At 37.1% G+C, this 26,544-nt stretch overlaps 3 protein-coding genes across 8 annotated transcripts in view; 1 reads left to right on the top strand and 2 right to left on the bottom strand.

Annotated features, from left to right (window-relative positions):
- LOC112467013 overlaps nt 1-26,544 on the top strand; it is a 278,592-nt gene that overhangs the window by 40,475 nt on the left and 211,573 nt on the right. Inside the window, exon 3 of the mRNA XM_025035440.1 lies at nt 19,994-20,054. Within this exon, the coding sequence (XP_024891208.1) occupies nt 19,994-20,054 (61 nt within the window). The remainder of the gene's footprint in view (nt 1-19,993; nt 20,055-26,544) is intronic.
- Nucleotides 825-21,327, bottom strand: LOC112467010 (nidogen-2). Of its 4 annotated transcripts, XM_025035432.1 has the most exons (21): nt 21,018-21,327; nt 11,654-11,932; nt 11,222-11,427; nt 11,048-11,145; nt 10,687-10,833; nt 9,785-10,018; nt 9,020-9,548; nt 8,637-8,803; nt 8,179-8,307; nt 8,000-8,098; nt 7,384-7,548; nt 6,459-6,596; nt 5,212-5,337; nt 4,548-4,670; nt 3,866-4,212; nt 3,153-3,489; nt 2,614-2,842; nt 1,917-2,092; nt 1,677-1,785; nt 1,466-1,584; nt 825-1,245 (listed from the first exon to the last, which is right to left on the bottom strand). In XM_025035432.1, exons 1-21 carry the CDS (start codon nt 21,237-21,239, stop codon nt 1,109-1,111), a joined length of 4,116 nt encoding a protein of 1,371 aa, XP_024891200.1. In that variant the 5' UTR covers nt 21,240-21,327; the 3' UTR covers nt 825-1,108. The 4 variants fall into 4 exon arrangements, with proteins under 4 accessions (XP_024891200.1, XP_024891201.1, XP_024891202.1 ...); XM_025035433.1 differs by lacking the exon at nt 4,548-4,670 and having other exon boundaries at nt 21,018-21,326; XM_025035434.1 differs by lacking the exon at nt 6,459-6,596 and having other exon boundaries at nt 21,018-21,325.
- LOC112467009 overlaps nt 23,241-26,544 on the bottom strand; it is a 324,735-nt gene continuing 321,431 nt past the window's right edge. For 2 of the 3 annotated variants that reach the window (XM_025035429.1, XM_025035430.1), the window contains exon 16: nt 23,241-26,221. In XM_025035429.1, coding sequence (XP_024891197.1) covers nt 26,049-26,221 — 173 coding nt within the window. In that variant the 3' untranslated portion in view covers nt 23,241-26,048. The remainder of the gene's footprint in view (nt 26,222-26,544) is intronic. The other variant, XR_003042205.1, reaches the window with a different exon arrangement.

Below are 26,544 nucleotides of genomic sequence, written 5' to 3'. Positions count from 1 at the left end.
CAATTTACATCAATTTGCATCTATTTTTAGAATTTTACCATTTTATTGTAGAACAAAAAGATAAGTCGAGCATGCATTTCCAAGAGATTCTTGTCACTCTGCGTGAATCGATTGGGGAGCAAGCCCTTTGACGGTTTTTGAGGTCATCCTCTTATCTCTCTTTCTTACATCATCTCCTTCCTTTTTATTGTATTGCTCTTTGAATTTACACGCAACCGATTGAATATCGCGTTCTCGAGAGAAATGTGGTAAAAAAATATGTGATTACGTTGAAAAAATATATTGGAGAACGTATTTTATTCTTCAAGACTGTGTTATAAATATATTTTCCATAGAAATCAGAGTTCTATCTGCTTTTACTGTCATTTTATAAAGAACAGTGTGCTAACTATTGTACAAACCTTGAAGAAAGAAAATTAATGAATTGAGCGATTGAGTTAGGAGGAAAAATTATATTTACATTTGATATGTCTCTTTTATACTTTCTTGTAAGGAGCAATATCAGTTACTTATTAGCGTTATATGTATATGACATATATACATTTATGTATATATTGTACGTCATATACATGGAAAATGAAATGGTTAGTTACGAATAGTAGTTACGAACAGTAGTCGTAGCTAATTGGATTTTACCTCTCATTGCGTTATCGTAACAATTTTTAATCTTTGTAGGGCAATTTTATATAAGGTTCCCTTGATTTTTATTTTCCTTTTATATAGTTAATTATAAAACTAATTAGGCGGATAAACTCGGAAAAGATTTAGACGAGAAAAGTGGATAGAAACGGTCGATTGTATATGAATATTTCAGTACAAAAAGCTTCGCTCGCTGTTTCCTTCATTTTTATTAAATAAGATCTGTTCGCAGTACAGCTTGTATCGCGTATTGCGATTAATAGATACAAAAGTAGATGTTATTTGAGAATATCGGTGACAGCTATAATTAATATTACGAATAATGTTATAATTTACATTTGGTCTAATGGTTATTGCGATTTTAGCTCGGTGTGAGCGCCAGTGCGAAACTTTCTTATCAGCTATCATAATGTCGGACGCGAGGCGGGGCTTTGCGTTGTTTTATTTCCGTGCAAGATCGAAGACGGATCTAAGACAGGTAACGGGAGTCGGTACAGAGTCCTTTCGCATCATCCGCGCACGCACACGTTCTGCCGCCTTGGCCGTCCGGTAGACAAAGCTGATTCTTGTTGCATCTTCCATTGTCGTACTGGCACACATTTGTCACTGCAAACAAGCGATCGTGAATTATAGAATTTCTGACAGTACTATACTTATTCTCGTCTCTATAGCGAATTTCTTTCTGTAGAAAAGTTAGGAAAATTTCTGATTCTCGTTAATTCAGATTTCGGCGAAGCTTAAGTAAGGCAATAAATTATAAAATTATATATTTCCTAGAAATATATAATTTTGAGAAATAGATCTCTCACGAAGATGAAAAATTTACCTCTGGGACATGACTCTGGAACGACCACGATACCGTATAGTTTCCCACTCCCACCAGGCGGGACAGACAATGGTGCGCGTCTTTCGCCATTAGTCTTCATGCCGACTTCGATCTTGTGTCTGCAATGGAAGGAGCGTAATATAAAAACTTTTACATTTTATAGCATTCTCTGGATTGTCTGCACGCGCCAGTGAATATTTTATTCTCTTACGTTTTCCAGTCGGTCCAGTAGTAATGATTTTGAGAAATTGCCAAGCCGAACGGATAAGTAAGTTCATTTGCGACGACGGTGACTTTTTTACTGTCTATTTCAATACAACCTAAGAACAAGAGATTATTTGTTATTATAGCAAGTTCACGGTAATGAAACGTATCGTGCCATCGGACATTTTCCCGTTAAGATTAATGGATGTTATTTTGACGCGCTCACGTGATTAAAATCTATATTTACTTATCGAGAACGTCCCAGCGTCGGCCCAGCACAGCTCATCCGTCGCCCAATCGATAGTTAATGAATTTGGCAGCTTAACGTAATCACCCTGAAGGAAGATTGCTCGGTCTGTTCCATCTTCGTTAGCCCACTCTAGTTTGGGGGAGGCGCGATTCCAGTCAGACCAAAATATTTTTCTGAAATAAGAATATTCATTGCAAAATTCAAATTGTTATAAAATTATATTAATAATATAATTTAATGATTCAAGTAGACGGTTCGATGAAATATAATATTATTACAAGATCAAAATTATAATATATTGGCGTTTATTATTATTTTTATTAATCAGTTTAAAATTACTCACGAATTTCTAAATATAAAACAATATACAAAAGTGAGCTGAAATCTCTTCTATAAATATGTGACGTAAAATAATTCGCAATTATATAGAAGAAATTACTTTCATTTTAGTTGCACGGATAACATGCATGTACGAATGATTTGATGAGTGTTAGGGCCAAAGCACATAACATGGCGTAGCAATATACGACGGTCGTAGTCCTCGACCTGACAAATCAGGATACGCCAAAGCTTGTGCGTTACTTACGTCTACGACTGCCATACGTGCTTTGGCCCTAAGATTGGAGAAGGTCTTGGGGTGCACTGGACCGAGAAGTTTTGCGAATAGATTTTCTACACCCTTATCTATCCTTACCCTCGATATGGATGAACAGCTATTCCCCTCGGATTGACCAGTCCATCGGAAACGAGGACTTTGCGTTTCTTTGTCACTAGACTGGCAACCTCGACGGTCGTCTTGCCTGAGTCGGTCCAGAAGATGTTCCTCGAGACCCAATCGACCGACAGTCCCTCGGGACTGCTAACTTTCGGAATAAATGTCTCTGCCATCGATCCGTTATAAGATAGTTCGACTATCCTGTTGCCTGTGAAAATAGATTGCGATTTTATCTTACAAAGGTATCTTATTTTTAGACTATAATTGCTTTCTTATTATAGCAATCGAGAGTGTGTTAAAAATAAATTCAAATTTAATTTGTTAAAAAATGTCTTTTTTTAGGATTTTTTACGTTTCTTATTTAATATTTCAAATGTATTTAAATGTTTTTGAAATTTAATTTTATTTAATCATATTTTTAAATATATTTTTTTTACGAAAATCTGAATCCGTCTTAAGAGTCAAAAACACATAATATTGATAAATCTGGGACAAGACTTATTTGAATATAAACTTACCAGTAATATCACTGGAGTAAGCTTTGCCGCCAAGGCAGTCGATATCTAGGGCTATCGCCATTTGCGTGTAAGCTATGTAGATCGGATTTCCTGGATTCTGTTGTGTGGGCACGAACGGTATCCGATGCGTGGCCATTCCTTGGTTCACCAACAAAAAATTGGAGTCGTGCCTCGGCCGGTGCTTACAATTTATGCCGTCGCCGACGAAACCCTCGTTGCAAACGCAAGCAAACTGATTTTCACCACTCGACACGCACGTTGCCTCGGATGAACAGAGATTCGGATCGTGTCTGCACGAGGATTGTGGCCGACACGTGAAACCGTTACCGTAGTAACCCTAGAAGCGATTAGATTGCGATCATTCATATTTTATACTGTAAATCGTGTATAAGAGAGAGAGAAAGAATCGCTGTTGCATATTATATTGCTGAAAGAAATATTACTTTTTAATCTACATTTTCATCTCTTTTTAATTATAAAGATAAAAACTTTTGAGAATAACTTAATTTTTGCTCTCAGATGAATACTTTTGTATGTCAGATTCTCCAAATGGAAATTTTTAAATTTTAATATTTAAACTCGCTTATCTCTTTTTATACGTTTTATACGTGTTACCACTTACATACAGCATAATATAGTACGTATGAATTCACGTTATACGCGTAGCAACAAACTCGATTATCTTGTGTAATGATATATTTGTTTGTACGCACCGATTGGCAAATGCACGCGAAATTCGCGGACGTCTGATTGTACCCGCAAATTGCATTTCGGCCACAGTTATTCAAAACGTTACAGCCGATATGGTCTTCCACACACTGGCGCATACCGTCGCCGTGATAGCCGCTTATGCAGACGCATTTGTAACCACCGTCGTCGGACGGCACGCATTGCGCGTTCACGTGGCACTGAGAAAGATTCGTTGAGCAATCGGACGGCACGCATCGATCGTTCATGTCCATGCTGAATCCGGGTTTGCAGGTGCATTCGTAGCGCGAGCTCATAGGGTGGTAGGTGCATTGTTCGTTCTTCTCGCACTCGGAATTGTCGTTGCACTCGTCTAAAACGCAAGGAAACCAATAGGGAATGTATCAGTCGACGTGTCTCGCCATCGATTCATATCATGCGGATTACAGCGCGATATACAAAAGGCAAATTCCATTCTTGTTTGAAATAGTTACTGTATAGCTGAACTTACAGTTTGATCGCGATCGTCAATATCTCGATTTACATGGTAATGCGGAATGCAAAGGAGGCAATATGTATGCGCAATGCGGGGGGATCGCCGATTGAGAGAAAGAAATCGCGTTGACATTCGTGCGTCGTGCGACGTGCGCAATGGCGCGAAATGAATGAAAGAAAAATAATAAAAAAAGGTATGAATAGTGAGAGCACCGATACGACTGCATGTTGTTCCGTCGCCCACATATCCTGGATTGCACACGCATCTTGCCATCGGTTCCTCGTACTGGCAGGACGCGTTGAGGTCACAGATATCCACTTCCAAGCAGGATACTTCTGTACGAAGAAGAAGAGTCGTATCGTTGTATTATCTCTCATTTAACGTACCTTCACCCTGCTCTCACGATTTAGGCTTTTTTTCCTTAGGAAGATGGAATTATTAAACACAAGAGTATTGGAAAGCATAATTATGATCCATTGAATAGTGAATGGCACGGCAATGATATCTGGCTGTTTCGATAACGAGAAATAAAAAAATTTAATGGATTCGCAGAATTTTATGAGCTGATGTTCAATGAATGAACATGTTATGAATTGATTGTTGAGTAATTTTTCTGCTAATTATGTACAAGAGGGCCTGAAAACGGTTAATGTTGAATTTATTCGATAGTTTATACATTGAAGTAAAAGCGTGTGCGATTTAGCAAATCTTTTTTTACGCGTTAAAAATTTACTATTTCACGAGTTGGCATACAAAAATAATTTAACAATGATATCATCGCGCGGAAAGTTTAATGTACACTCTCCAATATATTTTTATTAATATTTTCACCTTGCTAAATATATACATAAGATGCAAGATGCATTTTGCACGTACCTGTCTTAGTGCACTCCATACCATCGCCCTCGTATCCCGGGTTGCAGCGGCACTCGTAATCACCGGTACTCGTCACGTAGATGCACTGGGCGTAGGGATGACACCTATTCACCACGTTGCAAGATACTGGACACAAGCATGTGCGCGATTATGATACATTGCATATAGCATGCGATGATAGCTATAGCTGTTCCAATAGAGACAAAAAAAAATTGAATGGAATCGCGATTTGATGAACGTGCACTGATGTTCAATGAATGAACATGTTATTAACTGGTTGAATAATTTTTTTTATATATAATTATGTACAAGATACCCTGAAACACTCAAATGTTAACAAACATATAAGATTCTGGGAAATCCTTATATTTATTTTATTTTGCGAGGAATCGATAAATATCGTGAGCATAGCGTGAAATGAAAGTTTTGAAAGAAAATATTGTTCAGAAAGTCTAGAAGTTGATGCATTAGTTTATCACTGTCATCAGAGAAGATATCGATATCTATTTTGATGTGCAGTTTGAAGCATTGCACCTCGAGTGAAAACATCGAAAATATGTATTTTCCGAGCGAGATAAGCATCCGCGTTTTGAAATAATATTATTCATTTATACATAAGGAGTACTGGCAAAATGGAATATTTCTGCATTATTTATGACATAAATATTAATCGTTTAATGAAATTAAAATATTTCAATCACGTTAGCGAAGACGATTTTGTTCCTTCCCAAGAGTATTACATGCACTACGGACACATTTCTCAATTTCCCGAGGTAATCTTCCATCTCGCTATTCACTAAAAGGTTGCGCATCACAAGTTTCTGAAAGTGAGTTTATGGAGTTGGTAGATGGCGAAACTTCGAGTACACTTATTTACAGAAAGAACCTTTTTCCTGCTCCCGATGCGTGACGAAAAAAATCGGGATGTGTAAGTTTGTTTATGCAAAATACAGTTTATATTGAGCTTCGATGAACGCTGTTAACCAACTTCATTATACCGTCAGCAGTTTCGGCTTTGTTATTTTAAGCATTCGCGTGTTTGAATGTGTGAGCCCGCAAGCGTTTTTATTAATTACGCGGTTAGGTAGGAGGTGTATCGCGCGTTGATGAAATTAAAACAATTTCCTGGAAGTAAGAGGCACCTTGCGCCGAGGTCATGAGCTCGTTAAAGAGAATGGTACGCAAAGCGACTTTATGCTCATTAATAAACATAAATAACTTAAAGCCAAGCACTGAGTGCGTCGTACGATTAGATCCTGATGGACCCTTCGTGTCGTGTTGGTATCCTGGCAGCGGAACGCAAATTCGTTCCAAATGGTCGTAATCGTATCCCAAGGGACATATGCAGACGTCGTCGAAGCATCCCGGGAGCGGATGTGCCGATACTAAAACGCATGATGCATCGACGAACGATGTTCGTCGCATACTATTAGCGATCGTTTCGCACGTTATTAAATATTGATCTTTGCATCGTGAGGATTCAAGTTATTCATGTTAATTTATTTGCATGCAGTTATCCGCCGTGCGTTTCATTTGCAAATTGTTTTAATTCTCAACAGTATTTCAGTTTTCACTTCTGGCAAAATGATCCTCGGAAAAAATGCACCAGACATGATGCTTTAGCAGACAAATGTTGCTATAACATGAATATAACGTCAGGGAGTGTCTGAATTAACATATTATTTTAGCACAAATAGGAATTTAGTGCTATTCTGTTGTTAATTTACTGTTATCTGTTTTATTATTGCTCGTTTAATAGATGTATGCAATTGTATAATTATGTATTAAAAGCTTAAAACGTAGCTATTAATTAGCATATTAATATAATATATTACTCTATTTTATTGCTGTATACATTTTTCCTTGCATAAAATGCAAGAAAAAGTATATAATGTTCGATGTCTACGGTTTTTCTGAGGATCTTCATTGTTTCTAGCGATACAAACACATCTCGATAAAACTATTTTACTGATACTCAATTAATTTTGTGCTTAAATTAACCGGTGCTTAAAAATAATTTCTTTAATACATGCCATATGCACAATATGATACACATTTAATAATGGGCAGAAATTGGGTCAATCTTATTCGAATTCAAAATTTTTACGTTTTGCAGAAAATTGCTCGAAAAGCCATCGTGCAATCAACGAAATTATATTTCGTGCAACTTACAGTCTCGATAGTCAACTGTCGTATATTCTCCCTCTTGCCTCACGCAAGCATGGTTACGGAATTCCCAACCACTCGGACACCAACACACTCCAACCACGCACTGCGGTTGCGGCGGTTCGTCTGTTGTGGTGACATCGGATTCGGAGTAACACGTGTATCCATCGCCTGTAAATAATTGCATATGTGAATAACAGACAGAAAACACTTTGTAAATTGCAATATGGTCACATGCGTTTGGAGTGACAATCGTCGCGACGAATACTAGTTGAGTCATACCCCGCGTATTCCATTCAGTTTAATTACTCCATTTCTGGATTGTTACGAAACTAATATTAAAATTTATGATATATAACCAGACTTTTGGGAGACAAAAAAGATTAAATGCAAAAAATATCTTTTATGAATTGTCAGATACTTCCTACATGGGCAAGAGAGAGAGATAAGTAGTTCGCGATAAATAAACTATTTTTTTTGCAAATACATTATATTAATTATATGCGATCATAAATTTAAATTTTTACAATACACATATATAAATTATATATATATATATATTTTTTTTTTTTATGAATTATCAACGGTAGGCAAAAAAATCTTTTCGAGTTTTTCCACTCACCGACGTAACCAGGCATACAAACGCACACGTGTTTCTTTCTATTCCCGTCGAAACTGCAGAGTCCGTATGGGGAACAATTATCTTCCTCGTTGCAGGGTGCTGGTAAAAGTACAGTTGCCGCTTATCAGTAATGAAATAATTAATAATATTTTTCGTAATTTATATGCGAAATATTTTACCATGCTGAGAGGGGTAACATCCCTGGTCCGTTTCCTCGAAACCAGGCATACAGGTACATGTAGGTGTATTTCCGACCATCACACATTGCTCGTAATTTCCACAGCGAGTATCTTCACAAGATGGCAATCCTGCATTATGAATATTATTGATATAGAGTTAGATAATGTTGATATGTAAATAAGTAGCTGACAAAATTAAGAAATATTAATTGAACAAAATATTTCATATTTTAGTGTTTTATATATAATTTATTTTTAAATATCTTTAAAGTTGAAAATTAATAATAACTTAAAAGAAATACTTGATCGAGAATATTATCAGACGTTAAGATTATTTTCGCCGCTATCAGCAGTAAGAATTTGATCGACCTGTGGGATGTTATCGCAGTACGGTAACACACAATGATCATAAGATATAAGATAATTTATTATAAAATAAATAAAAATAATGCGCTTACTTTCACAAACACGACCGTCTCCCGTAAAACCAGCTCTGCATTGGCACATGTGGCTGCCTTCCTGATTAATGCATTGAGCGTCTGGGGAACACATGTGATTACCGGCTGTGCATTCGTTCACGTCCACGCAAATCGCACTGCCGTCTTCCTCGTACAGATACTGATACCTTCCCATATTTCGAGCAATATAATAAATATCATTAATCATATAATTAAATAATCATTATTTGATACGTTGACATCAAGATGTGACAATACATTTTCGTGAAAACACTCTTAGTATATCCGAAAGGAGATTTTTTTATTGAATTTGTATACAAAGAAAGCTTTTTTATGCAATCAATTTTATTTAAAAAAAAAAAATTGACGGTAGAGATACTCACCCTGCGTTACACACACATCTAAAGCTGTCTCCATCGACCACGCAGGAGCTATGATCGCCGCATGTCTGTCGTCCTTGAATACACGGGTCCTCTTCTTCGAGGGGCGTTATCTTGGTGTTGACGGCAAATCGAATGATGCCCTCGGTGCCCTCGTAAGCGGTGACACCTCTGAAAAACTTCAGCCTACTCGTGTCGTCCTCGGGATCGAAGATAGCGTACGGGCACTCCTTGTAACTAATTATCTGATCCAGCTTGAAGTTAATTTCCCGCTCGTCCCCGCTGCCACGCGAAAGTTTACAGGTGCGCTCGCTTTGAGAACGGATCATTCCTGATTGGGCACGAGTGTAGAGTTCGTCGTAATCGCCGTAGTCTACCCTGGTGTCTCTCTCCAGGTACGGCACCGTACCCGTGATCTCCGCTTCCATTTTCAGCTGACCGAAGACGTCCAATCCAAGGTAATTGCTGCGTATCGTCACTTTGTCGCCACTCGATGGGAAGTTCAGTTCCGCCGTGTGGTTGAATAAGCCGCCTGCCCGTGAAACACGCTCGTATGAATACCTGCGTAATCGTAAACCTGCTTTCCTTCGGCAACCTTGTTATGGCACTTTCAAAAAAATCCTTCAAACTCATTAGTAAAATATAATACCAATACGATCACATAATCTTTAGTACACAACATATATTGATATGATATATAGTTACTAATTATTAATTTATCTAAGAAAACATAGAATAGAGATATTGAATGAAATGAAGGCTCCTTGCCTGTAAGCTCGTATCCGTTTTCAGTGTCGCTGATAGGTTTTGCGAATAGCCAACCAATCACGCCACCCAAATTGCCTAAAAGTTGGAAACTAGCACCGATTTCTTGAGGTACCCTTGATAAGGCGGTATATGTTCGTCCATCTTTGGTTTGTACGTAGCATTGAAGATCTCTTGAGGGGAATTCGATGTTATTTAACTTGCCAGATATTCGGCCAATAACCCGAAGAGGCACGTCTAAAAATTAAATCTTTCAGAAGAAATTCCATAATATCTGTATGTCTTTATTATAATTGCCAGCGCTTTCTGTCTTAACATACTGCTATAATTATTATGTTGCCTTATTATTTTTCTGTGTACGCAACATATTTCTTTTTCGAAGTACAATGTACTATCTATTTATATTTTTACACAATTGTTTAGTTAATGATAAAATAATATTGAAAGAAATACATTCTTCTTGCATCTCTTAAGAACTCTTATCTCCAGATGAAAGAAGTCACAACTTTTTTACGGAAAAAAATTATTGGTAGGGACTCTGCCAACGACACGACCATCAAAGAGTCGCGCGGCCCATTTCATGGTATTCACGGTATCGCCGTCTATATGATGTTACCGTAGAAGTCGTAAGAACCAGTCTCGTAAACTATGAATAGACCGGAGAGCGCGAGTAAACGCAGCTACTTATTGCGTTGCATCTATTTGCCCTATGACGACTTCTGCGTACTTTTGTCCGCGTTAGGTGAAGCGTCGTAGGGAGTTTAGAGGGGGAAAACGCGCTGAAAGATCTCTTCTTTATCCCGTTTCGAGAACACTTCAAAGGCCGCGTTTGCATGCCATTAGCTCGAGCTTATCTCGCAACGAGCATGCGAGATTTCGACAAACACCGTTGATAAATAGCTTACCGTTTGGCTGGCAGGATTTCCCGTTGCCGAAATAGCCCTGCTTGCAACTGCAGCAGAATCCGATCTCGTAATCGATGCAAGTCGCTTTACTGTGGCAAGTGGTGGCGCCGGTCCTACAGCTAGCCGCTTGATGCATAGTCATCGTGTCTAACAGGATATATTGCTTAATTCGATCAACATCGTAAAGATAATCCGGGATAACTTTCCGGTTTTGTCTTATTATTGCAATTCATACATATAATGTACAAAAAGATAAAACAAGGTTGTTTTAGGTTTTTGCTATTTTTGCGACGCATTAAATTTTAAAAGTTTTTATATTTAACAAGCATATTTTTATATATTTTTATTATGTACTCGTTACCTTCAATATTATTGGGAATCTTTATGTAGGTATTTTCGTTTTCGCCGATAGGACCAACTTGAAATAGCCACTGGCCAGGCCTATTTACATTTGACCACCTGAAAACAATTACAAAGGTCCATGAATACGTCGCACGTGAATACAGCCGGCGCCTCTGCTCTCCCCATTACTCACTTGTCGACATTCTGAATTTGGTCCGTGCCCGAGCCCCTCAGGGTATACATTTTGCCCTCGCTCATGAATCCTGCCTGTGCCTTGGCATCTGGGAGACCGTTGGGATGCGATTCACCCTGAATCCACTGTATACCATTTTCCGGGTACAGTAGTTCAACAAAGGAATGCGTACCGTTGGATGATATAGCGACTTGATAAGTATTCACCTGAAAGACAACTCGATGAACGTTATTCATGTTCTCAAAGAGGTTTATTACATATGTTTATATTTTTATTTTTCCTCAATAGAGTGAAACGTTTAGTTTAAGTACAATAAAAGTTAAAGACATACCGTCAACATTTTTTCATTTTTTTAATTATACAAGCTGAAGATTTGTTTTAGCGAAAAAATAAAATATACAATATTTGATGATCGTAAAGGCAATAACTTGCCTTATCATTTCGCTCATTATAATAACCAACGTCCATCCAAGTGGCCAAAAAGACGTGCGTAGGCACAAAGTTATTGGCGTTCTTAAAGGCACTTCGGATCAATCCTCCGGCTCTAGCGAGAACATCGGGAGAATCGGTTTCGCTCCAATAAATAGTTCCGGAAGCTCTCGTGTCAACGTGTGTATAAAGAGGCGCGATGACTGGATCATCAAGAGGGAATGCAATGTTGAAAAACCTTTGCATGGCCCTAGCGAATGAGAGAACGCCATTTCCATTTACCTGAAATTGAGGAAATCGATTTTCCATTTTTGATATCTTTTTAGCTGACATGTGTTGTGACTACATTTGATTTCAATTTTATATTTAGGCCCAGTTTCACAAACGCCGGTTAACTTCTATAACCTTAGGTTACTCACTCGTCTCTTTCTAAGGGTGACGTTAGAGTTTAACCTAAGGTTAAAAGTTAACCGATGTTTGTAGAATTGAGCCTTAAAGTATTGTGTTTTTAAATAAAAGTTTAGAAATGCATAATATATGCATATAATTATTTATAAAAGCATTTATAAGAGATTCTATATTCTTAAGCACAATGAAATGCTCAGATTTCCATTTACAGCTGTTATTAAGAAATATAATTTCATTGAGATGAGATAACAAGGAATTAAATCAACAACGTTTATTTGCAATTTTATCAATACATTAAAGCATGTTAGAACTTAGCAGATCACATTATCAGAATTTAACTATTAATATTTCAATGCTTTAACGGTGTAACTTCTATTTAATTCCCGATACTGTGGCAATCGTTCCATTTTAACGTTAGTTTTTTTTATTAACCCTTTAAAGAAGTATATCTTTAATACCACTTAAAAACTGCGGTTTATTTCGATATATGAATTTCGATCGTGAAATGCATTAATTCGGTCGCAAGTCTCACAACGTTAAGTTCTACCGCTGAGAGATGTTCTTGCGTACAACTGGAACGTGACGGTAAATCAAATTCTATTCGGTGAAGCGCGTGGAAGGTCGGGCGACATCAGCGGGTCAGCAGGTAAATCGTCGGCACGTGCTGCCAGTGAAATCCGACAATGACGTTGTTAGGAGGGGGCTTGCCCCACGTCGTCAGTCTGCGCGAGTCTCGCAATAGACACGCATGCACGTTAATGAGCGAGCGCCTGTCGTCGAGGAGTCATTCACCCAACGACGCGCGCTCGTTATAACGCCGAGGCGCGAGGACGGTGTCGCGTTCGCGTAAACTCGCGAAGGAATCGCAATGATCTCGACGAGAGAATGCCCTGCAAAGGAACCAACGACGAGATATGTTTATAAGATGTCGGTGATTAGTTTTAAGAAATTTTAAGCAAATCATTAGGAGCAAAAGATGTTAAAAGCTTTGACGATCAATGCATTTTCCGAAGACATTGTAACACTATGATTAATTTTTGATTTTTTAAATATGATAGTGACGAATATAATTATAAATGGTTAAAAGAAATTTTGGGACATATACGTAGGTTTTTTTTAAGATCTAATATAAGCCTAATCATGTTCTTAATATTCTGCCAGTGGAAAGTAAAGATTTTTTTATGATTTTTTGGTATATTATTTATTTTAAAGTTCAAAAGAGTAGCGGACACGGTCGTATCATCTTGCCGGAGCCGCTGACTTGTTTCGTCAATTGGCTAAAATGAAGTGCGCCAAACGCGCGCACATGTTCAACGCGATGCACTCTTCGGGCTACAGCTGTTCCTTTATAAGAAAAAAACTCTTTGTCATTAAAGAGACAAAATTATCCCCTTCTTCTTGAAAGAATAGTGGAGCCGCTCAAAATATTGCGCTGGGAGGAAATAATTGGTATGGTTCTCACACTGTTCGCTCTTACCGGTTTAATGTCACCTAATTTTGAAATTAAGGAAGTGATATATTATGCTACCATTCTAAATAGAGACCTAAAATGTTTTATATCTTAACTATATGTATATCTACTATTTCATAATTCACTATTTAATTTTTTTATAGAATAAGCTATTTATTAAAAGAAAAATAATTTTAATTTGGAATAATAACATTTTTTTTAAACATATAATACACTGTCTGAAGAGCAAAAGTTGTTCATTTTCTTATTAAATACGACGAATTCCGATGTCCGAATTCATATTTTGCTCCCACGTTTTTATTCGTCGACGTTAATTTTTATGCGCCACTCAAAGTCCAAACTGGAACATCCGATTACTTAGATGGCCTATATTGTTTTCACGTGAGGTTAATATTATGGGCGCCGCATCAAATTTAACGCTTAAGTCGCACATTGTTAACCGGCGACCCGATTCAAGTGAATTGACACGAATTAGGGCTACAAAGTCATAATCTCTACTGTGACACTATTCTAAAACTACTATAGACTTATGTCATAATGTTGTTGAATAGCAAGGTATTCACTTAAGTACTTCATATTAAAAATGTGAATTGGACATTTTGATCATATTTTACTATTTTTGTAGCGTAATTTTTTAATGAAAACAGTATTTATTGAAATTAAAAAAGGGTTAATGACATAGCTAATATATTGGTTAAAACTGTTTAATACGTATATGTGCTATATATATTTAAATGGATTTAATATTCTTTTTTTGTTTTTGCGGTGAATTTATTAGACAGCTTATTAAATTTTTTTCATATAATTATCGGAATATGTTCGTTTCCTACGGCAGTATAATGCCAATTTAGCTCAAACAAGCAGAAATCTTCCAATCTTCGATATCGATATTATTCGTCCCGTTATACGTACGGGAGTTTGTAGGCCGAGAATCAGTATCGGTCATCGAGGCGTCCGATAATCGATGCCTGGGAATGTCAAGCCAGTATTGATAGTCTCGCCGAAGCTCGTTTATGTGCTCGGACGTTTTGACATTCGCGTAAGTCAGCTAGTGGGAAAGTTCGACGCGCTATCATTGCCGAGGCTATCACCGAGGTCGTAGGTCAGAGCCGAGCCGATGACACATACGTACACACATCGCGTAAAACGGTGAAAATAGATAGCACCACCGCCTGGAAGTAATAGGAGGAAGCCATGCTAGCTGCCAACTCTCGACTTCCTGATATCGTCGATAACGTTCTAATGCTTGGCAAGTCTAGTGCAGGATTGGAAATAATTTGAGATCGACTCTTGTATCGACGAATATTTCAATATTCAAAGCGAAACTTTTGAAATAAATCACTCGACGAGTGATCGTTTTTTTTTTCTGTCGAAAATCATCTCGTAGTCGATTCTGGGATATGTTGTGCGCATACGTATCATCTATTTTATCGTAAAATTAGCTTCAGCTCAGGTAATGAACAAAAATTAACTTAGAATTAATTACTGCAATGACTTACTTTAATAACTCACTTTAATAATTTAATTTTAATTACATTTTATTTTTTTATTTCAGAGCTGCTTATAATCTTTCTTTTATAATTATAATTATTGATTTGAGTATTTTTATTTTTATCAGTATATATTTATGTTTTGTCAGCATATATATTTCAACATATTTACATATTATATAATATACCTATACACTTATTATTGATATTGCTAATCGTAAAATAATATAATTTGAATACTTAGATTATCTTCAAACTAAAAAGATATAACTGAAATTATTATATCCTTATGGATACTATACTTTTATTAAAAGAATTTATCATTAGAAAGTTAAAATTACAGATTCAGGATTGCAATTTTATATATTATTTGCGAAAAACACTAATTTGTTACAATATTTTCTGTAACAATGTATATGGTAAAAAATATTTTTATTGTAATTCGTCTCGTATCGAAATTTTACGGTATCACAATAATACGTAAGTACTATCGAACGTCTTATTCATGTGATACATATAGGGCCGATTGCGTCGAATTCGTATGTTAATCGCGGGATCTCGCAGTAATCCGCAGTAAGCTCGGTGCATGTACAATCGTCATAACGCGGTGGCAACCGCGAGTCAATGAGATGACGGTAGGAGAGACGGCGGTTTTGGTAACGCATGCCGCACGCGCTAACGCAATCGCGCAATCGGCCGCAATCATTTTGATGACTGCGAATCGTCGGCGATAACCGACGAAATGGAGATGATGATTGTCGTGTAGGAAGGTCCTCTAAGTAGACCGTTGTGTCTTCGTTCGCGGATACGTCGCGATATACATCTGTGTCAACCGCGATTTGTCACTGACCTGGGCCCGCGTAATAATGGCACGAGAATCGACCGAGGAAGCATTTGTTCAAATGTCAGTTCTGAGTCATGTAATGGACAAATCCTTTTCAGGCTGCCTATAGATATTGTACTTTGAATAATTTTAATCAATATTAGTGAGAGATGTAAATTGTGAGAAATCACTAACTTTTCGCTCAAAATTTTTATTATTTTTTAAAGATAAACAGTGACTTTGAGAAAACGCTTTGCAGTTTGCCTTATTACCGCTAAATTGTCTGAATCTGATTTCAAGGTGCGTGTGTATGACAAACAGATTCATTGCATGAAATAACCGACGGAAACAATTTCTTTGAAGAGCTCTTGTTTAGTTTTTATCTCAATTTATGAGGAAAATATTTAGCAATTTTGCACAAAATAATATAATAGAATATTAATTATTATTTTTTAATGTTATTTTTTAATTACTTGAGACTAAATTGGTTAAGAACTTCAAACATTTTAAATATTTCTCTTGTAACGCAGGAAGTAAAATTTCTGTCCATTAATTCATTGTCATCCGCCTTTGCGTTCGCATGCGTTGCATGTCTCCGCATGCTTGTAGTTACATTTATCTAGTTTTACATGGCACGCTCGCTTTCTTTGGCATTTCTAACAAATTGCACGCCTACGATGACGTTTGCCTAACGAAACGAGCATGGTAAATCGAGAAAGGCGAGCAAAAACTGAAATACATTTGTAAGAAAGAGCGTAACAGCAATTCTCTCTCCAAAATTGCATGTATTGAATTTCCATCTTTGCGAATGATTTCAAGGTTACGACGAGATATGTCGTAACCGGAAGTTCAGAAAGGACACTTGGAGAGACGGAAGAAGCTATAATGAAATTAATTGAGAATTTCGTGTCGAGTCTAATTGAGCTTCGTCGGCGATGACGAAGCCGAGGACAGAACCGATCTAGAAGAATCGCGAGCGAAATTTCGCAATTCTTCCCACTAAGTCCCCGCTAACTAATGTGGGAAACCGCCAAGGCTAATTGCATAGCACCGTAAGTTGGCTGTCGTATTACTCCCTATCTTGATGCGAATGCTTAATTGAGTACAGGAAAAGATACAAAGTTTTCCATTGAATTTTACGAACTTGGTACACAAAGGTGATGAATGCCGTAAGCTGTATTTTTAGCGTGATGTTCTTATACTGATAATCAAATAGCGAGCTTCTGCTGAACGTGTCCTTTTATAGCGAGTCATGCGGCTTCTTGTATGCAGAAAATATTGGTTGCACTAGCAAGTAAGGAGATAGTTAAAATTTGTACACTTTTTTTATTTCTATTAATACCAGATATTATTAACCAAATATCAATCATATATATTTACCGGTATTATTTTTGTACTCTTATTTACTGTGCATTCACCGCCATGACAGTCATCACTGACTGAGCTTCCCATTTACGCCTCATCGATGATCGATGAGGCGTCATGGGCCGATAGTCAAATACCTATACATATCATATATATTTTTATACAATTCAATACTATAAATTTAATTAAGTATTTCACTGTTCTTTTTAATATAAAATAATCTAATTTTATATTAAAAAGCGTGAAAGAAAAGTATACTAAAATACCTTTTGTAGTGAATGTATTAAATAGACATATTATCGTTATAACATACAATTCTAAACAACGAATCTTTAAAATAAACATATTTACATCAAAATATAAGTAATATTTAAATAAAGAGTAATAATGTAAAAATTCATGTGAAAAATTCTTTTTTGTTTATATGCTTATTTGTTTGCAATTTTTATTTTCATATTGAAAAATAAAGGTCAAACTGTTTGAACAAAGGGCTCGTTCTTTGTCACGCAAATAAAGGTGAAGATTGTAGCTATGCAATGCTACGTTACGCGTTTGGTGCACGCGTATTGCATCAGCATAAAAGGATATATATATGCACGTATTATTCCATAATACCTGCAAAATCGAATCTTGCATTCTAGGCTCTTAATCCGCCTAGTCTCCCACAATTATTCGTCATTATACTTTAAGCTCGTCCGGCTGACTGGCCGGCCGAGTTTCTGCGTGTGATTTGACTCGACGCGCATCCCTAAGCGAAGCGCACGTAGTACGCATGTCATCAATAACGCCACCATGATTACGAACGTTTGAATTATTGGCGAACTTCGATGAATGGAACGGATCACGGCGGATCATGGTTCCAATACCGTATTTTGGTTCGCGGCTGCTTTAGTCACACCGATTCGAAAATGAATTTTAGTATCGATATTTGGTTTTTGTCGGGTGCACCCTTGTTTAAAAATAAAAACCATTGTTAAATTGTATAAATAAGCATTTTTTTCAATATATAACTTGTCACAAATTGAAAGACACATAAATTTCAATACATTTTAATAAATGATCATATTTCTTGGTATTTACATAATATTTACATTTTTAGTATGTAATATCTTCTTTAGTACATAGATTAATCAGAGTTTATTAACGATATTTCATGCTAATCAAATATAGTTTCAATAGAGGAAAACATTTGCGAAAATGTTGATGATACGAGTTTGCGCTATCTGTGGAGGCGTAATGCATAAACGCTTCCACGTATGAGCTCATGCATCTTGATTCGTAATAAATCATTTTGGAGAGATGAATCCTTCGCATTAATCTGCACACGACTAGTCGTACATAATTAACGTTCATTCATGCTGTTACCTCTATAGTATAGTACGACGATTCGTGGAAAAATGAAATCATGCGGTGTCCTGCGAACTTTTTTAATCACCGCTGGTTTCTACGTTTGTTTAATCGTTGTCCAGTGTTTGTGCGATGAGTCAAGGGTACTCAAATATTGTTCTCGTGGCCAACAAAGCAGAAACGGCCGAAATTGTCTCTGTACGATTTTTAATGATTTTTGGATATGTTGTAGAGCAGCTCGAAATAAGAGAGATTATAAAAGCTATTTCAACATATATTTGCTTACGAGTGAACGTTTTGTGAAATATAAATATATGATTATGTGAAGTACTTTTAGCTTCATAATATTTTATTTAAAATCTCTCTTATATGTCTCGTGATTTTTCCGCGAAAATCAGAGGAATAGAAAAAATAAGAGCGATTCAAAAAATAAATTTTGAGAGAAACTCACATTTTTTTAATTTGGGGAACATTATTTAAACGACAAAAAATATATATGTAATACATGTCTCTTATTTTGGGTATTCTCGCAACAAGGTAATTAAAACCGCAGAGGGATGGTTGCGGTCGTGCTCTTGTGTTTCTACAACGTGCACTTCCTCGAGGCACGCTTTCGCTTACGGTCGAACTTTCGGCGCGTAAACACTACCGGAATCTTATCGCGCGCCTCGGACTCTGGATGCGCGTTGCATCGTCTTCCGGTTCGCGCCGCTCTCGCTCGTTCATTCATACGAATTAACGGACCCTCGTAAATTGTACGCGACGAGCGGCGCGGCGCGTCCGCCGCAATTAAGCGCGATTGTGCCGCCCAGAGAGTCGTTTGTTCGTCATCGCGCGAACGCAATGAATTCGTGTCATGCCAGAAGATGTCGGCCGGATTAGGCCGCGAGCCGAATTGAGAGAATGACCGAATGCGCGCACAGTTTCGTCGTTGTCTACCGCGCGACAAATTGATATTAACCGAGGAATTACGCGCCGCCGCCTAGCCGCTTGTCTCGCCGTCTCGGAACTTTTTCTAACCATAAATTGAAGTTCGTCACGCGGTGACTGTGCTAAGTTTCCTAATTTGTAACACGTCTGGAGAGAAATTTTGTAACTTTTTGTCGTTATGTGAAGAGATAGGGTAGATAGAGCTACGGCAGAGTGTGTTACGTCACCGTTATCTCTCTTGTTAACGAATTTGATGAATTCGGAGTAAATTTTTTTTTAGCGTAAATTTGTTCTAATTGGGGAATTTCTTATTATTGAAAGTTAGAGATAAGATAACTATAAACCGGTGATAAAATCTTGTTTTCCAGTCACTTTTAACTTTAGTTCGACAACACATTTTAGTTCGAAGTTATAAATTAAAATGCTTATAACATTTAATAATGAAAAAATTGTAACGTATAATGGTTTTATATCAAATGTTTATTAAGTATGTCTATTTTATGTTCTAGGAGCAGAGAGTTGTGTTGGATTGTTTTGGATGATACAGCAAAGAAGAGAGACTAATGCAAGGTAAGAATAGAATAAAATGTGATGTTGAGATGAAGCTCTGTTGACTGTCACGTTACATCACTGACAGCATTTCAGTGGTAAATATCTCAATAAATGTAAAAATATTGCGTGAGGAGAGATTTGCAACGGGTTATCAAGAATATTTTCAGTTCTTTTTTGTCGAGTTGGTGTTTTTCACCGACGATCGGTTTACAAGCGTAAATATGAAAATAATGGATTGGCGTTTAATAATAACTTTTCTAATAATAGCTTTTCAACACATCCATAGTCGCAAATAGTCGAAAAAATAAATAACAGAGTTTCTCTAGAAACTATTGAATTTTTATAATAATATTATAAATTATAATAATTTATGACTATTTTCTCTTTGTCTCGATTTCTGTCTCTTGAAAATTTTAAATTACTTAAGAGTCAAGAAACTTCAAATTATTGATAAGACCAGAATACAATCATCGAAGGATTACATCACGATGTAATTTTTAAATTGAGAACGGTGTTAACATGTCATAATTATGATATAACTATGGGAAAACACTTTCTCCTCAAGTCATGCTTTAATTTGTGCTATTTGAGATGAAGATTAATCACATTACGTGCAATTCCGTTTTATGTGTATATACATTGTGTTATTTTTAAATCATTTGTGTATGTACCTTCATACATCTTGGTTAAGATTAGATAATTAGGTAATTAAGATTAATTATATATTTATATCCTAGTATAAATTATAATTACAATCCTACAATTCTCATTAGTGTTCTCATTAGCGAAAAAAGAACATAGACCTTTTTTACAATGTGTATCAGTAACATCAATCAAGATTTACTTAAATATAGGCTTGACTTAAATCCGTAGTTAATGAAAAATATACTTGGCAGTTCAAATAACTATTTTGACCATCTTAATGCTGACGAGAGTGACGAGTATCCGATATTTTAGACCAAAATCACTATCGGTACTCACGAATATCGAGTTGTAGATTTTGTCGTAGAAAACGATGGGCGTTTTGAGGAGAACCTCGGCGGATATCAGCATTCCGTTATCGGTTTCGAGGGTGTTGGAGCCCGGTCCCGTGTACTGGTATAGATCCCTTTTGGACAGGGCTACGGTGAAGGGCGCGATTAGGGCCAGCACAAGGGCCAGCGAGCCCAGCAGAATGCTCCAGCGTGTTGCGCCGCGAGCCATTCTCTCAGACTGCCTTAACGCTACTGCTGTTCGACTTGGCTACGACGTCTCTTCTTGCTGCCCCCTAATCGCCTTTGCCCGCCGCTGCTCTCCGCGATCGGCGTGGCCGCCCGCCGTTGTTCCGCGTACATAAAACGCCACGCTCGCTTCCCGCGCTCGATGATAATTTCATGACACCGCACCGATCCCTACCCCCGATTCCGCTACTAATAGGCTAATGTGCAATCGAGTGTATCTCGAATGTAAATTCTTCAGCTCTTCTCTCTCTTTCTCTCACTCTCCATGAAGTGTTCGCGCTGTACGATGACCACTTGATGCGGTGATGTGCAGGTTCCTGCCGTGAATATAAGCATGCGGAATATCGGAGCAAATTGACAGATTTTTTTATTTTTTTGTACCTTTACAAAAAATATTGCGTTAAGTGGTTTAATTTATATCGATGGCGAAAGGTCTTTGAGAAGTTTAATTTTGCTGGATCAATATTATCTCGTGAAAGCGAAGTTGTTGACAAAAATCAGTTTATGCAATCATATACATCACGATTTATTTAAGCATACATTTTAATAGAAACGTTTTATTTGAAGAAGAGTAGCGCAGTCTGGTCCGATTAATTTGATTTTATTTACAGATCTAATTTTTTACTTATCTTACGACTCGTCTTAACGACTCGTATTATACTCGCAAAAATATTCAAAGTATTACGCGAAATACGTTATTATTTTTGTACGTTATTATCTTCTTTGGGAACGTGCACGTGAAATCTCATAACTAAAAAATATTTTCGACATTTAAGCCAGCAATAATTTATAAGACTACGAAAGTGTGATTTTAGTAATAAATTCGTAAATCACGCGATACGTATGCGTGATCAAATGGCGCGTGTGCATATGTACTGCGTATCATTCGCGTATATCGTTAACAGCGCGCTTATGTCAAGTATTCTCTTCGCATGTGAAACCGTCGTTGATTCAATTGTATCTTCGAACGATCCATTCAAATGCCGAGGTCTCGCGATTACGTGATGCATATTGTAATCAGCGCGCAGATTTTAAGGATTTAATTGTGACCATAATCGTATTTTATCTGTGATAAGCATAATTGGGCTGGAAGGTTACTCATCCCGCGACTAAATTGGCCGACATTACTGACGCAGTGATTTTCAAATATTGTTTCGCATTTCAATTGTATCGTTTTTTTGACATCGATGAATCCTTGTTTGTTTTAACTATACAATTTTTTACTTAAGAGTCTTAAGTTATTGTTTATATTTTTATTGTAATTTGATTTTTTTAATTAAATTAATCTCAGCTTAATGTCGCGGAAACATAATTGTGAGTAGTAGAATTATTTGTTCACTGCTATATTATCTTAATCTTATCATTATTTAAAAAGATGTGATTACTATTACAATAACCGGTCAGCTTGTTGCCCACCGTCTATTAAGGCAAATTGACATTTAACCGTCGCATTGAATTTTGATAGAGCTCCTCGTCTTTCATCCGTGTTGCATTATTATGCTCGCTCATCCGTCACGTAATTTCTCCGAGACGGTACGCGATTCATCTTGAACGTCGTGCCCGTTTTCTACGCGAAGTCGCGTGCAGCCGCGCATTGTGAAACAAAGTATCAACCTCGACGGACAAATGGAGGTGGACCTACATTCGCATACGCCGCCGAGAATTGCGTCCCCCGGCCTAGAGCGTCTCAATAAATTGTCTCAGAAATTCGTCAGGGTCGACTCTCTTTCCAGCGCTAATTCACTTGATGATATGTGAGATATTATTGCGGTAGTGACGTAAGCCACATTAAAAACAAAAAAGAAAAATTTGAGATAGCTCCATCATTGTGTTATAAAGTGAGAAGATACGCGTATTTCCTTGCTGTATTTTTTTCGCGATTGAACCAAAAAAGAAAAAAATTGCATATTTTTACATCAAAATACGTATTTTTGTATGACACATTTATGATAGGGATAAATGGGACAGAAGATGATTCAGGATACACGTTGTAAATTGATCTTTATTACAAGAAATTACATGACTAATTTGTACATATAAAATATAAATATAATACAAGTACTATGATACAGAGTGTTTTCCAATGGAAAAGTGGAAGTAGATCGCTAGTTACAATTAATAATTACTATCACTATAATTCGTTATTATTACTGTTGTATTTACGGCAGATGGACTGACACGCTCTTGGCAATGCTTTTAACTCAGGCTGAACTTAGACACGCGACGATAGGTAAATAAACATCACATGCGAATTTTAATGTTCAATGTTTTTACGCGATCAGCCATAAGGATATCTTCTTCAAGAAGGTGGAAATGATTTATTTCCTGAATATAGTTCTCGTTGAGAAGATGCTACATAAAACGTTACATTTTCAATTATATATAATTATCGCAGCCGATCGCGCGACAATTCGAATGATCGATTAGCAAGAAAAATCGTCAATTGTGACTCTCTCGCGATAAATAATCCGTTCAACAATATATCGGGTATTTATTTTCAACAGAAGGAACTGAAAGCAATGACGACGGATTCGGCGGCGAACTCACATCTTTGATCATCGGTGAGTGAGACACGGAGAAACGAGTATATAGGATCTTTTCTATTCGTGGAATACAAATTTGTGTGCCGATCAGTAATCTGACGTCGTGAAGAAAATGATCGTTCGTGCCTTTGATCCGCATATATATTTTGTATTCAACATTAAGTGCAGCTAATAAATTTAACAATCCGTAACAATATATGAATTGCAATTTTCACTCTCAAAATTATATTAAAGATACTAGTCAACAAAAACTCATTTTAGATGCCTGCATTAATGTTAAATACGAAATATAATACGGACCTGCGTGTACGTGTGACGATTGGTCGCGTGTGTTACTCACATTGGTATTGTTTGCATTGTGTGTATGTACGTGTATTGTGTGTGCGCGCGCGCTTATATATTCATATACATATATGTGTGTATCATGCATAAACGAACCTCAAGATATAACAGTTCGGGACGAGAAAAATGGGTGGTTTTTCATCGATATTGGCCGTCGGTCCACCACGACTCGCATCAGAAAACTAGAATACCTCTATTTCTGCCTCGCATTACTCCCAAACCGATTTATTTTCATCCCATCTATTTTCATTCTCCCCGGCCTCATCCCCGCCTGCGCTGATATCCTATCCGTGTCCTCTCTTCGCGTAACATTCTCATGTTGGAAACGAGATTTCGGGTGTTCGTTCCTCTCCCGCCTCTCTTTCTTTTTTCTTCGTCCAGTTTTATCAATCCAGGTATGAATAGCACTCGCACGAATCGAGCGTCTCTTACGATTAGCGAAAGTTTACGGTTTATACTTACTCTCATTTCTTTTCTTTTTTATCTTTCGTGCGCACGTTCTTTCTTTCTCTCACTCATTCTCTCTCTCTCTTTCTTTCTCTTTCATATATTCTCTTTTGCGTCTAAGTGAGTTACGGAACCCTACGAAGTGCGGTAACTGCTGATAACGATTAAAGCTACGATAATACCATGAATTAACGTGCGTGCATTAGATACATTACGTACGGCGCGTTTTGTTTATCAATTGTTCGTTAGTCGTATAAAAAGGTCTTTTTTGCACTCTTTTGGCAGTGCGTTGCTCTCATTTGGCTTTTCCTCAAAACCGAAGCTCGATTTTTCCATGAATAAATTTGCATCTATTTCTAATACTTTAATGTCCGTCATTACGAGTCATTTCCATTGGCAACTCAGATTAGCCAACGTCATTTAACGATTTCTTCTCTTTCCCGGGATTGTAACCCTAACGATAACATAGAGAAAAGACAAAATTCAATCAATCGTGACTACTCTTCAGATAGCGGCCGACACTCAATTGTCGACATTGTGCAATCGAGATTGCTCGGATAACTATATATCTGATTTACAATTGTTCATGATTGGCTTTCTCTAGTTTTTTTCGATTTTTACTGTTTTAGTCCGCAGTCAATTGTTATTTCTTGATTGACATGATTATGATATTTATGATGAATATCGACACGTTTCTAGATTGAGATGAATATTTCTAGCCTATTGCGACAATAAAAGACTATGTGCAACTTCATCCGCTTCTATTCGTCGCTGTTCCCGATAAATACGTGGTTCGGCCGATTGGCCAACAGTCTTTAGGTCCGGAAATATCTCTTTCTCTCTCTTATAATTTACTAATGGCATCAGATAGAAAATGGCAGCGACAGTGTTCCAAATAACTCTGACGAATAATAGACGTACGAACAAAGCACCAACTTCTCACGTTAAAACCATTAAATGCCGATATAAATGCGGCGAAAACATCGCGTTCGAAACTGAGAATCGTTTCGCTATTGTAACAACCGCGAAAAATTATCTAACATCTTCGTTCTGTATCCTGAGAAACATCGTTGAAACTGAACCAACCGCGAAATCTTTAACATGAATACACTTTTCGTTATAACTCCATAATATAACTTCGATAAGACACGTGCGTGTGCGTGTACGTGTGCGATATCTCGGTAAAAACTTTTACTTTAGCTCTCTTTATTTCTCGTTTAATCTTCCTAGTACCGTTTTAGATTTAACAATAGTGACGACGTACGATGACGATGACGATACCACGATATATCATTAACAACTATTGGACGGAGTCGAGCGACATCGACGTCATTATTTGTTAATTTTATTTCATTCTATTCGGCGACTTCGCTCGTCTCGTTTCAACGATTATAAATTCGTAGGTGGGTGGGCGGGATTGGCGATCAACACGCGGTCATGCGTGCTGATCTGAGTCTACGTTAGGTGATCTGAATCTCGGTCGATGTCGATTGTTGAGGGCAGGAATCGAAGCAAGTGATCAGAAGAACGTGGCTCTTACAAGCCTCTACTCTCTTCTGCAAAATGCATGTTTCAGCCGTTAGAGCCTCCAAAAACGACGGGTCCCGCCAGTCCATACCGTCCTCCACGTACACTATTTTTGAAACAAACAATGAAATGTGTGATCGCACATAAGAGCACTTCGTGTCAGTAATAGGTGTTCACTTTAACTTTCTAAATTCTGTTTTTTTTTTTTATATAATATTTTGTGTGTATAAGCATTATTTAAATCGTAAATGTGACTAATCTAATCAAGTTTAGTCGAACATACACAAAAATGTTATACGATTCATTAGTTCAATTATAACAAATTGATTAATCAGATCAATTGTGCACTCGTTTATTTTTGTATAAATATTGTGATATATAGATTCTAGATTGAAAGACGGATTATTTCAGAGCAATAAGTACTTAAAT

The sequence above is a fragment of the Temnothorax curvispinosus genome, unplaced genomic scaffold (assembly GCF_003070985.1).
Source record: "Temnothorax curvispinosus isolate PA1 unplaced genomic scaffold, ASM307098v1 QBEX01016800.1, whole genome shotgun sequence".
Taxonomy (NCBI): domain Eukaryota; kingdom Metazoa; phylum Arthropoda; class Insecta; order Hymenoptera; family Formicidae; genus Temnothorax; species Temnothorax curvispinosus.
This window is presented reverse-complemented; position numbering and strand designations above follow the sequence as displayed.